Source organism: Gopherus flavomarginatus, chromosome 9, assembly GCF_025201925.1.
Source record: "Gopherus flavomarginatus isolate rGopFla2 chromosome 9, rGopFla2.mat.asm, whole genome shotgun sequence".
NCBI lineage: Eukaryota > Metazoa > Chordata > Testudines > Testudinidae > Gopherus > Gopherus flavomarginatus.
Genome location: NC_066625.1, coordinates 20,216,533 through 20,229,534, shown reverse-complemented (window position 1 = coordinate 20,229,534; position 13,002 = coordinate 20,216,533). Strand labels below are relative to the sequence as shown.

The following is a 13,002-nucleotide window of genomic DNA, read 5'->3' as shown; positions in this document are numbered from 1 at the left end:
CCCCCGCCCTTCATAAAGCTCGCCCTGCAAGTGCTTATATACAAATGCTAGAAGTTTATAGTGCCTGGCATTAAATGAGGATATTTACATAATAGGCATCCCTAAAGCTTGGTGACATGAGGATAAAAGGGATGTGGTAATACCAGAGAACAAAATATATAGGAATGAACAGAGTAGACCACTGCTCAATGAGCAGCAGCAATCAACAAAGCTAACAGAATGTTAGGAACCATTAGGAAAGGGATAGATGATAAGACAGTAAATATCGTAATGCCACTATAAAAATCAATGGTACGCCCACATCTTGAATATGCATACAGTTCTGTTTGAGCCATCTCAAAAAAGATTTAGTAGAACTGGAAAAGGTGCAGAGAAGGGAAACAAAAATGGTTAGTGGTATGGAACAGCTTCCATACTATGAGAGATTAAAAAAAGACTGACTATTCAGCCTGAAAGAGAGACAGCTATGGGGGATTACGATAGCCGTCTATAAAATCATGAATGGTATGGCCAAAGCAAATAGGGAAGGGTTATTTCCCCCTCTACATTACACAAGAAATAGAGGTCACCCACTGAAATTGTTTTCAACCTGCTGCCTACTAAACAAAAAGACGCACTTCTTCACACAATGCACAATCAGCCTGTGGAACTCACTGCCAGGAGATGTTGTGAATGCCATAAATGTAATAGGCTTTAAAAAAAAAATTAGTTAAGTTCATGGAGGATAGGTCAGTCAATATCTATTAGCCAAAATGGTCAGGGACCCACTCCACGCTCTGGATGTCCCTAACCCTCTGATTGCCAGAAGCTGCGACTGGACAACAGGGGGTGGATCACTTGATTGCCTGTTCTGTTCATTCCCTCTGAAGCACCTGGCATTGGCCACTGTTTGAAGACAGGATATTGGGCAAGATGGACCAGTGGTCTCATCCAGTATGGCTGTTACTGTCACAAAAACATGGAGTGCACATAGACACAGATGCGGATCTCATTCTATGTCTCATCATAGCTATTAGGGGCAAAGTCAAAATGGGATTCTCCTTTCAGATCACACTACCTGAAAATCCTGTTATTTTCAGCCCAAATTCCTTACCCTTGAATCAGAGGCATTTTACTTTGATCATACTAGGTCTCTGTATCTCTAGTTGTTTGGGTTATAACAAACAGCACTGAAACTTGAAAGCATACAGCTCATCAACTACCATTTCCCTCAGCAGGGATTTTAACAGTTTGGAGCCTCCCTCCTCCTCCAGTCCACCAAAATATAGAGAGTTCATAGCCTATTTCGCCTTTTATCATTTGTTTCCTTCAAATCATAATCATCCCATTATCTGCTTCAATAATCCAGTTTTTGTTTATGTCTGCATTTCCTGCAAAGACATCCTGCTTTGGCCTTCCTTTAAGGCTTTACACTGTTTCCAGCTGTGCAGCTAGTGCCTCAAACCCTTGGCAACAGCTGAAGTGTGAGAGATCTTATTTTCTAACTGGGATGAGACTTAAGCTTTGTGAAAAACAATCATGGTGTGTCAAGCCAATCTCTCATTTTTGTTCACTTTTTTCATTTTACGTTCCTAGTACAGTTTTAGACAGGCCAGCAGAATCTAGTTTCCGCCTAGAACTGCTCAACACAACTCATAAAAACATCTATATTCATAAAGGAATAGTTTGTAAGAACAAGTTGTAGTATTGTAAATGCTTCCAAAAAAAAATTCATCATAATTTGTGACACATATAGTGTATTTGTATTTATTTTAATTAAATAACGTTATTTTCTCTTCAGAAATGCCTTGCTTGCAAATTGTTACTCTCTGTTTTATCATCAATGATAAATGATGCTTTGTTTATAACACTGATCTGTTTCTCAGCTAAAGTCATAGTATCCTGAAGGTTTATTCACTAGACCAAGTCAAGTTTGCAACCAAAGCAGGTACATGAAAAATAGCTTGCAGGGAAATGGGGGAGGGGGTAGGAAAGGGAAGACAATCAATCTATCTACTTCACAATTAGAGCTCATTCACACTTTTTTTTTGCTTTTACTTATAAGTGTATTTTGAGTTTTTTTGGTCCCTATTATTTTCCTACCCACAAGTCTGTGATCATAAGTTTTCAGCAAAAGTTACCAGGATATTGTAGTGATAACAGGAACAACAGAAGAGTCAAAAGTCACAGGATGGACATGGAACCAAAATACATTTTCCATGTTTAGGGAAACAATGAGCAATTCTAAACACAGACATTGCCATATAGTAACAGACTACTGAGCCACCTACTCTGAAGCTACAAAGGAAGGTGAAAATCCCACAAGAGGCACCTGGCCACTTGTGTACCAGTCACGACTGAAGTTTTAGCAAGCTAAATTTTGAGGAAAGTGTTGGAAAAATCAAGGTACAAATGAAAAAAGTTACTAATTTGTGTTAGTCAGACTATTTTTTAAACCCACTGCATGTTTCTAAGTTTAACCCCAACTTCTTGTGAGGTTCCAAACAGCAAATCTTTCAGGAAATGTGTCATACAATAGAGCAAAAGAATCCTCCAGCTTTCCTGGGAATTTCTTCACCCCAAAAGTCCATTTGTCTTGTTCTACACGTTGTGTCTGAGGCTCTACTCTGTATTGATCTCCCATGCAGCACCACCGGACAATTTCTGCAGTTCTTAAACGTTTGTTCATCTGGCCTCTGACGTGCATCTGCGTTTGTACAGTACCCTGCACAAACAAGACTGGGCCTATAAGTACTACCATATTATATATGTGAGTGATGGTCAAATAATGGAACACTTTCTGGTGAAAATTTACAGTAGAAAATGTGTCTTTCATCAACAAATTGCGAAGTTTTTTTTGGCCAGCTCCAATACGTTTTTAACAACTATTTACCATTACATCTAAAGAAAGCACACACAACTTGTTCATCCACCATTTTCTGACTTCTCTACCTATCTCGCCACTGGGAAGTTTTCCAAGAGGAGCAGCAAGTTTTAAGCCAAGGAAAACAAAATTTTATCACATAATAGAGTGCAGGGCTTTCACCATGCAAAAAACAACAAAAGAAAACAAGGTATGCAAAAGGAGGAGTGTGGAGTATGACTCTCCATATCGATCTAATTTTTTTTTACATATATAATGGAAAGTTTTCAGAAGGGTTTCGGAATAGTCTTGTGCTTATAATTAAGCACAAGCTTAATTCTTTACAGGATCAGAGCATTACTCTCCTAAACCTCATGTATTCTGAAAAAACACAACTCACATTGTGTTAACACATTATTAAACATGATTTTGAACCTAATGTGGGTACAGATGGTTATGTTTAAAAATGAACTAACTGGTCCTGGTTAATTATAGGGTCCTCCATAAGGAGTTAACTTAGATAATTTTTTCAATCTTAGCTCATACTTTTTCTAACATGGTGCTTTCTCTCAGTAGAGACAAGTCCTTAGGTTAAAAACAAATACAGAAGAAACTCTAACCATCTTTATGGCAGCCTTTAACATTTAACCCCAAAACTATGTTTTTTATGGCTCTACTGTGGTAGCATAATAAATGAGGTAAAAAGAAGTTTTCCATTAGTTTGGCAGTAATTTAGGATATTGACTTTACAAGATGTGAAGAAAACTCCTGTCATAATGTGGCACATTCTTTAAATAACTGCATAGTTTACTATGCAGTCAACTAGCCATAGGCAGAAAGTAGATGGCATTATGAACTACTAACTGTAATTAAACCTCACTCAAGCAGTTTGAATCCTTTAGAACCAGGATCAAGTGTTGTAATTTTTGTTGGCACTTTGGAATAAACATGTTGAGCTCTCCAGGCCTACCACATAACCTTCACAATATTACTCTCCTCAACAGATTTTAAAATATAGTCAAATTGTGGAAAATGAACACTAAGCAAACACCACAAATATATGTTTTGGCTTTCACTATCTTACTCACCTAGCTGATACCCAAACAAGCTATAAAACTAAAGTATCAAAGTTACTGTGTTGTGTATACAGTATATGTTACGTAGCAGTAGAAAAACTGCCTACACTTTTCTTAACCACACGTAAAATATATAATATTCTTAATAAAGTTATGCAAAAACTGATGATAAATATCAATGAATGATAAGACGACATCTGGTTAAACATGTAATACAATTACTCCCTTGTGACTTGAATGGTAGCAGGAGACCTGTTCTACATGCACCTGCTGTATTTCAATGGTGTACCATGCTACCATGAGTGTTACTCTGTAGTAGTTTTCTAGAGCAGTGATTTTCAAACTTTTTTCCTGGTGACCCAGTTGATGAAAATTGTTGATGCCTGCGATCCAATGGAGCTGGGGATGGGGAGGTTGGGTGATGGGAGGGGCTCAGGGCTGGGGTAGATGGTTGGGGTGCTGTGGTGAGTGAGGGCTGTGGGGTGGGGGTGGGAATGAGGGGTTCAAGGTATGAAAGGGGGCTCTGGGCTGGGACAGGGGATTGGGGTGTGGGAGGGGGTCAGGCTCTGGGTGCCGGCTCTGAGGTGGGGCTGGTGATGAGGGGTTTGAGGTGCAGGAGGGGGCTTCAGGTTTTGGGGGGGCCCCAGGGCTGTGGCAGGGGGTTAGGGTAGAGGATGGGGTCAGGGCTCTGGTCTGGGGGTGCAGGCTCTGGGGTGGGGCCAGGGATGAAGGGTTTGGGGTGCAGGAAGGGGCTCCACATTTGGGGGGGATCAGGGCTGGGGGAGGGGATTGGGGTGTGGGGTTACCTCAGGTGGCTCCCGGTCAGTGGCGCAGCACAGGTGCAAAGGCAAGCTACCTACCTGTCCTGGCACTGCAGACCACACTATGCCCCAGAAGCAGCCAGCAGCAGGTCCAGCTCCTAGGCGGAGGCACACAAGCAGCTCCGCACAGCTCTTGCCCGCAGACACCGTGTTCCCCCCAGCTCGGGGTGGGAGCAACATGCAGAGCCCTATACCATCCCGCCTCTTGTCCCCCAGGAGCTGGACCTGCTGCTGGCCGCTTCCGAGGCGCAGTGCGGTGTTGGAACAGGTAGGGACTAGCCTGCCTTAGCCAGGCAGCACCAACGATGGGACTTTTAACAGCCCGGTTGGCGGTGCTGACCAGAGCTGCTGCGATCCAGTCCCTTCCATTCCAGAATTGGGTCGTGACTCAGTTTGAAAACCACTGGTCTAGAGCAGGGGTTCTCAACCTTTTTCTTTCTGAGCCCATCTCCCTCAACATGCTATAAAAATCTCCATGGCTCACCTGTGCCACAACTGTTTTTCTGCATACCCAGTAGATTAAAAGCCAGGGCTGGCATTAGGGAGTAGCAAATGGAGAAACTGCCTGTGGCCCCACACCACATAGGGCTCCACAAAGATAAGTTTGTGCAGCTTGGGCTTCAGCTTTCTGCCCTGAGCCCCAGCGAGTCTAATGCTGGCCCTGCTCTCTGGTTTATTTTGGTGAACCCACTTAAAGACTGTGACAGAGGGCACAGAATTTTCTAACAGTGACTTGTGGGCTTTACAGGGTTCACACTTGTGTGTTCAGTGTGTAGGACAGCAGAACAGGAAGCACGAAAAGGAAAAAACCATCACATCAAGTGCACAAGGAGAAAGGGATTAACTAACATTCCCGCCACTATCCTGTTCTTCAAAACCAATATTCTCAGGAAATAAGCTTCACCTCTTTTTAAGTGCACACACAGATATATTCCCAAAGGGAGAAGAATAGTGAAAGGTATCTCAAAACATAAGCAGATTCACAAGTGTTTTGAGCTCTAAGAAGCATGGCTGGAAACTGTTTTTTGTTTTGTCTGTGACTCAATGCTTTGTGACATGAACTGACTGCTCATACCAAAGTTGTTTGCAATGGCACTAGACTCAGGATATTTGAGAGACCAGTACATTTTGGAGTTTCTTACATGATCTCCAGATAAGTTTCCTGATATTTTCCATTGGTTTGTGGGAGTATGTGATGATTTCCCCTTGTTTGAGGTGGTCCCTTCTAGAGCAGTGGGTCTCAACCAGGAGCATGTGTACCTATGGATGTATGCAGAGGTCTTCCAGGGGGTACATCAATGCATCTACTTATTTGTCTAGTTTTACAACAGGCTACATAAAAACGATTAGTAAAGCCAGTATAAACTAAAATTTCATACAGACAATGATTTGTTTATACTGCTCTATGTACTATACACTGAAATGTAAGTACATTTATATTCCAATTGATTTATTTTATAATTATATGGTAAAACTGAAAAAGTAAACAATTTCTCAGTAATAGTGGGCTGTGACATTTTTGTATTTTTATGTCTGATTTTGTAAGCAAGTAGTTTTTAAATGAGGCTAAACTTGGGGTACACAAGATAAATCAGATTCCTGAAAAGGGTACAGTAGTCTGGAAAGGTTGAGAGCCATTGTTCTAGAGTATGCCTAAACCAATGTCACTCGCCCTTTATCCATTGAGAAGGGCTGGGTAGCTCTGGGACACCATAAAGGGCCCTGTGTCATCAGATCATCTGATACACAGAACAACAAAACACTGAACAACAGTCACCCAATTAATCCCCTCTTCTTCAAACATACACTGTTGAGGGGCGAATGAAAGATGAGCCCTGGCTTCTTGCTTGCAAATACATTATTTAATTTATATTTAGTTACAAGGAGGCAATGGAGGAGGGGGGGGGGATCCTCACTCTCCTTTCTCCCCATCCTTCACCATAAACCTGCACACCCTAGCTCCGAACGCTCCATGGCTTCTCAGTCAAGGAGGGGATGTTTTTCTGTGGCTTACAAAATAATCCTCTAAAAGCGGTAGGACTCCCCTACCCCGCCCCTTACCTACCAGGCACTTTCACTACGCACTGAGCGCCTCTTAGCAGGGCAGTATATCCTCCTTGGGAGGATAAGCTCTTCACTAGCAAAACACTACCCCGCCCCCCAGCCTCCCTTCCCTGCCCCCTCTTGTATCAGCCCGGTCCCCGCATCTCCCTTCGCTCCTTATAGCAGCCCCGCCCCTCCCCCACCTTGTGTCAGACCGGCTCCCCCCTACCTGCCTCCGCTCACCTCGTAACAGGCTGGCCCCCAGTCTCCCTTCCCCCCTTGTATCAGGCACCCTCTTGCCCCTTCACACTAGACACACCCTCAAGGCTTCTCCCCCTCGTCCCTCAGCGCCCCCTTGCGTCGGCACCCCCAGCCATGCCCCATGCCCCCTCCCGCACCCACGGACCTTCTCCAGGGAGCGCTCCATGGCCAGGCGAGTTCTTGGGTGCGACTCCTCCCCTCCGGGCACTTCCGGCTTCTCGGCCGGCCAGCCGGCTCCACGCTGGCAGCGCTGACGAGATCAGCTGAGGGAAAAGGAAGGGAACGCGCTCGCCTAGGGGACGGAGAGAACAGGGCCTTCCAAGCACCCGTAGTCGTCTGTGACAGAAGTGGGATGTACCAATCTGGGAGAATACAGGGCTGGAACAACAAGCAGACCGGGCAGCCGCCATTCAACGGACCCGGAAACAAGCAGCTATGCCAGCAAGCTAAATGCGGGAAGAACTGACCTCCGTATTCAACACCAAAAGTAACCCCTTCACTTCTGATTGTCTTCCCCCCGCTTTTTAGACAATAGAACATTCCAGAGGCGAGTGGCACCGAAGAGAGGATGCTTGAGCATGCGCAATGCTTCTGCAGTGCACCGCGCCCAGAACCAGTCTGATAGCAGGGAAAAGCTCTGTAGCGCCCCGTGGAGGTGCCGGTTCGAATCTAGCCCCGGCAGGGAGGGTGGGCGTGGCAGTGGCAGTGAGACTAACGTAAATCTCTCCAGGACTGAGGGGCTGCTGCTGGTCGGGAGACAGGTATTTGTATCGCCACGGCGCCCAGCCCAGGGTGAGCCTGCAGGGAACCCGTTGCTGCTGAGAGGTGTGTGCGCAATGAATTTGTCAGTGCACAAACTGTCATTGTCGCAGTCGGCATTAATCTGTACCTTCCTTGCTAGTCCCAGAGGATGCCAGGATTAATCAAATTCAGGGGGCAACCTATGGCCCGCATGCCAAAGGCAGCACATGAGCTGATTTGCAGTGGCACTCACACTGCCCAGGTCCTGGCCACCAGTCCAGAGGGGCTCTGCGTTTTAAATTAATTTTAAGTGAAGCTTCTTAAACATTTTTAAAACCTTAATTACTTTACATACAACAATAGTTTAGTTATAGACTTAGAGAAAGAGACTTAAAAACGTTAAAATGGTTTCTGGCATGCAAAACCTTAAATTAGAGTGAATAAATGAAGACTCGGCACACGACTTCTGAAAGATTGCTGACCCCTGATCTAATTAGTTTAAAGATGGAGTTTGATAGATTTATAAGGTGGCTTATAGGGAGTCGCCTGCAATAACAAGGAAGTGGGCTCAGTGATCCAGATTATCTTTTCTAGTCTTATGTACCTATGATTAAATGGGAAACAAGACATTGAACTATCCCTCTCAACCCGCAGATGGTTGCCTCCTGTCCATATTTTGCCCCACATTGGCTGGGGAAGGTGACACTCGCTGTCCATGCATCAGATCCGCTGGAGCAGTTAATCCAGCATTTAGCAAAAGTAATCATAACATTCAAAGCCTGTGCAGACAATGTCAAGTGCTCGCTCAGAGTAGAGCATTTAGAATTGTTTAAATTGAAATAATAACTTAATCCAAAAAAAGAAAAGAGATTTGTCCCATAGGCTGAAAGTATTGTCTTTAGCAGATTTTTATCAAACATTTAAAAGCTTGAATTCTTTTCTTTAAGTCCTTAAGTACAGAAATGTGTCAAAGTTTTATTGCTATGCTCTACTGTTTTTTTGAAAGAGAACATTTATTGTAATTTAAAAGGACACTATTGAATAATTTTATAATGGATTTTAGTTTTATATTTTAAAATGTGTTGTTTGTGCCTGATTCTGTAATTTGTAGGCTAAACTTCCATTGACTTCAAAGGTAGTTTTGGATGGCAAGGAATACAGGATTGATCCCTCAATGCCTGGTCCCGAGCTCATATTCCAGGCACTCAATTCTTATGAGGATCTGTCCTAATCCTGCAATATTTAGGCATCTGTTTAATTTTACACACTCTGAATATTCTCATTGAAGTCAGTGGGAAAATCACATGTATGAATCTTTGCAAAATTGGGCTGTTGTTTGCAACATACTTTTTGAAAGCTGAAGATATTTCCCATCCTTAGGGGTCTACCTACTTGGATTCCTTTACAATTGGTGCTTCTATTATTCTATTCTCTCAAAATTTGGCAACATTGATTTTCTCTCTCTGTAATGTCAATGAAGCTGAAATTAACATGGTTTTAACTGTATCATGAACAACAAAACATTTTCATTTCCTAGCTTATGTATTTTATTATGCAAGAGCTAGGAGCTGTTTTAAGCCCTACCTACGCTAATCTTTAAACAGACACTGGGAACCATGTTTAAAGTAATTTCATAAACATATTTCCATCTAAGTGGAATACATTTTAAAACATGGTTCTAATATGGTTGGTTGCCATCTGTGCAGCCTATCCAGTGTTTAGAAACTAACTCTGTTGAACCCCAGTGTGGATGGGCCCATAATATGGGCCCCTAGGTATTATGATAATATAAATATAAATGATAATTATATAACAATAACATATTAGCAGCTTTCTTTCCATCAGTGTATCCCCTCCATTCTTCTACCTGAGTAGTGCTTCCAAAACTGCCAGCATGAGAGAGAATGTTGTTGAAGGTGCTCATAATATTGTCAAAAGACCAAAACAAGACAACGTCCTTTTCAGAAGAGTATTATTATTATTATGGATTTTGGGAGATAAACTGTATTTTATAAAATAATGTTTTGTCATTAGCCTTTAAAAAAACCTTGGTTGTCCTATCAAATTTCTCAGTGCCTCCTACATCTGTGTTCTACACTGGTCCCTGAAACTGCCACAGATCAAGACATCTTCATTTTCAGGTGCACTGGGATTACCAAAGGATGTCAGCAGAACACTCAAATTAACTGGCCTGATCCTGTTCTAGATTTGCCATTTACTACACTTGGAGAAAGATTGGGCCCAATGTTTGCATGTTAACTGTTGATTCTGGAATATAAACAATTTTCCCCCAAATAGAATTAAAGCCAGTGCAAAATTGTGCATTACATTATTATTTGTTACAATTTTGTATTTCTTTGTATTTATTTATTTATCACAAGGAGGTTACTATGCCAGACACTGTATAAACACATAGTAAGAGAAAGTCCCAAAGAGTTTGCAATCTAAATTGACAAGACAAAGTGTGGAGAAAGGAAATACATTATTCCCTTTTTACAGACAGAGAACATGAAGGAATTAAATGGGTAAATTTTCAAAGGTGCTGAGTCTAGGGCAGAAGAGACTGGGATTAGTACATAATGATCTCCCATGATTCACACATTCTATGAAGTTACGAGTTTTATTATTCAGGCAGCATAAAGTCTCTGTTTTCTCCCCAGATGTGTTTGCTTATATTTTCCCCAGTTAAACCTCATATTATGTTCTGTGTGTGTGTCTAATCTCTCTAGACCAGTGATTCTCAGCCCGCGGCCCAATCACATAATACATAGAGAGCTGCATATGCAACCGACAGTGGTAAATAGGTTGAGAACCACTGCTCTAGATCCTTTTATATTATTCATCTCAATTTAGTGTAATCTACAAATATCATCAATAGTATGCTATTAATTTCTACTTCCATATAATTAAGATATTAAATAAGACCATACCTAATTGCGATCCCTGGTCCCTACACAATATTCATACCCTAAATGCAATACATTGCTGTCTGTCATTTTTCTTTCTCTTGTGGCATTTTTAGCCAGATTTTGGCCTAAAAACCTTCCCAAGCCTATTTGAATTATTTTTTCTAGGAATGTTTCTGATACAGTCTAAAATGTATTAATAATATCCAAATATATGGCATGTGGATGTACTATCTCCTCCTTCACCCACTAATTCTGCAGTTCTCTCAGAAAAGACAATCAGTTTTGTCTAATTCCAGTAGTGCCCAAAGCATTCTGCTGGTGGGATCTACAAATGTCTTCTCAGCACCTAGAACTTGTCTGTCCTTTGGCTGTAGAGATTGCAGATTTAAATACTGGGCAAAACTTTTAAGGGACAAACACAATTCCGCCTCCCCCTTTTTTTAGCCTTTGTAACCCTAAAAGATCTATAATTTGACTGGATAACAGGTGTCCTTTTCAATAGATTTGTCAGGCTCTCAACCTACATCAGCAATACACAGGTAATGTGCATCTGTTTCATAGGTATTCTAATCTTTATTGGATTTTCCTTTGAAATGATTTCACCAGGTGCTGGTATAATCTCCTACACATATGAGTTATTTAATGGTAAATTATACTCATTTCAGTGGAAATGTGGCCTCTGTGGAATGAGTTAGCAGTCTTAGCCCTGGTCTACACTACAAGTTTAGGTTGAATTTAGCAGTGTTACATCGATTTAACCCTGCATCCGTCCACACGACAAAGCCGTTTTTTCGACTTAAAGGGCTCTTAAAATCGATTTCTGTACTTCTCCCCCGATGAGGGGATTAGTGCTGAAATCGACCTTGCCGGGTCGAATTTGGGGTAGTGTGGTCACAATTTGACAGTATTGGCCTCCAGGAGCTATCCCACAGTGCTCCATTGTGACCACTCTGGCTAGCACTCTCAACTCAGATGCAATGGCCAGGTAGACAGGAAAAGGCCCGCAAACTTTTGAATCTCATTTCCTGTTTGGCCAGTGTGGCAATCTGAAGGTGAGTGCAGATCTCAATAGCACAGGTGACCATGATAGAGTCCCAGAATCACAAAAGAGTCGCAGCATGGACCGAATGGGAGGTACGGGATCTGATCGCTGTATGGGGAGATGAATCCATGGTATCAGAACTCCGTTCCAAAAGATGAAATGCCCAAACATTTGAAAAAATCTCAAAGGGTATCAAGGTTCCTTCCCCACTCTGAACTTTAGGATACAGATGTAGGGACCTGCATGAGAACCTCTAAGCATAATTACCAGCTTAGATCTGGTTTTATTGCCACCACCCAAATCCTGTAAGAGTTATTTGAGAAACTCTGTCTATCTTCCCCCTAGAGTATTTCCCTCTCAGTAGCCTTGAGAGACTTCACCACCAAGTTCCTGGTGGACACAGATCCAATCCCCTGGATCTTAGAACAAGGGGAAATTAATCATTCCCCCTCTTTTCCCCCCACCAATTCCTAGTGAGCGCAGATCCAACCCCCTTGGATCTTAAAACAATGAAAAATCAATCAGGTTCTTAAAAAGAAGAATTTTAATTAAAGAAAGAAAGGTAAAAATCATCTCTGTAAAATCAGGATGGAAAATAACTTCACACGGTAATTAGATTCATAGAGCCCAGAGGAACCCCCTCTAGCCTTAGGTTCAAAGTTACAGCAAACAGGTAAATCCTCTTAGCAAAAAGGAAAATTTACAAGTTGAGAAAACAAAGATAAAACTAACATGCCTTGCCTGGCCTTTACTTACAAGTTTAAAATATGAGAGACTGGTTTAGAAAGATTTGGAGAGCATGGATTGATGTCTGGTCCTTCTTAGTCCCAAGAGCGAACAACCCCAAAAACAAAGAGCACACAAATAAAAGCTGTCCCCCCACCAAGATTTGAAAGTATCTTGTCCCCTTATTCGTCCTTTGGGTCAGGTGTCAGCCAGGTTACCTGAGCTTCTTAACCCTTTACTGATAAAAGGATTTTGTTGTCTCTGGCCGGGAGGGATTTTATAGTATTGTACACAAGAGGGCTGGTCCCTTCCCTTTTTAGTTATGACAGTGTCAGAGTCCAGGAAAGCACAATATGAATGCGAGGACAGGTGGTGGGCTGAAGATAATAAGTGGTGGGCTGAAGATGATAGGTGGCATCAGCTTGGTGACAGAAGCAAGAGGCAATGCTGATGCTACTGGAGGAACAAACTGATATGTTCCGGTTTATGGTTGAGGTTCAGGAAAGACAGCATGAGCACAGACCACCACTACAGCCCCTGT

The 13,002-nt window shown here is 42.3% G+C and overlaps 1 protein-coding gene and 1 long non-coding RNA gene across 3 annotated transcripts in view; one reads left to right on the top strand and one right to left on the bottom strand.

Annotated features, from left to right (window-relative positions):
- Window positions 1-7,386, bottom strand: part of PDXDC1 (pyridoxal dependent decarboxylase domain containing 1) — a 52,384-nt gene extending 44,998 nt beyond the window's left edge. The window contains exon 1 of the mRNA XM_050967724.1: window positions 7,189-7,386. Within this exon, the coding sequence (XP_050823681.1) occupies window positions 7,189-7,209 (21 nt within the window). The 5' untranslated portion in view covers window positions 7,210-7,386. The remainder of the gene's footprint in view (window positions 1-7,188) is intronic.
- A 372-nt stretch (window positions 7,387-7,758) lies between these two features.
- Window positions 7,759-10,116, top strand: LOC127058184 (uncharacterized). Of its 2 annotated transcripts, none has more exons than XR_007776303.1 (3): window positions 7,759-7,835; window positions 8,439-8,543; window positions 9,858-10,116. It is a non-coding gene; the product is annotated as an uncharacterized LOC127058184 (long non-coding RNA). The 2 variants fall into 2 exon arrangements; XR_007776302.1 differs by having other exon boundaries at window positions 7,765-7,868.
- The last annotated feature ends 2,886 nt before the right edge of the window (window positions 10,117-13,002 follow it).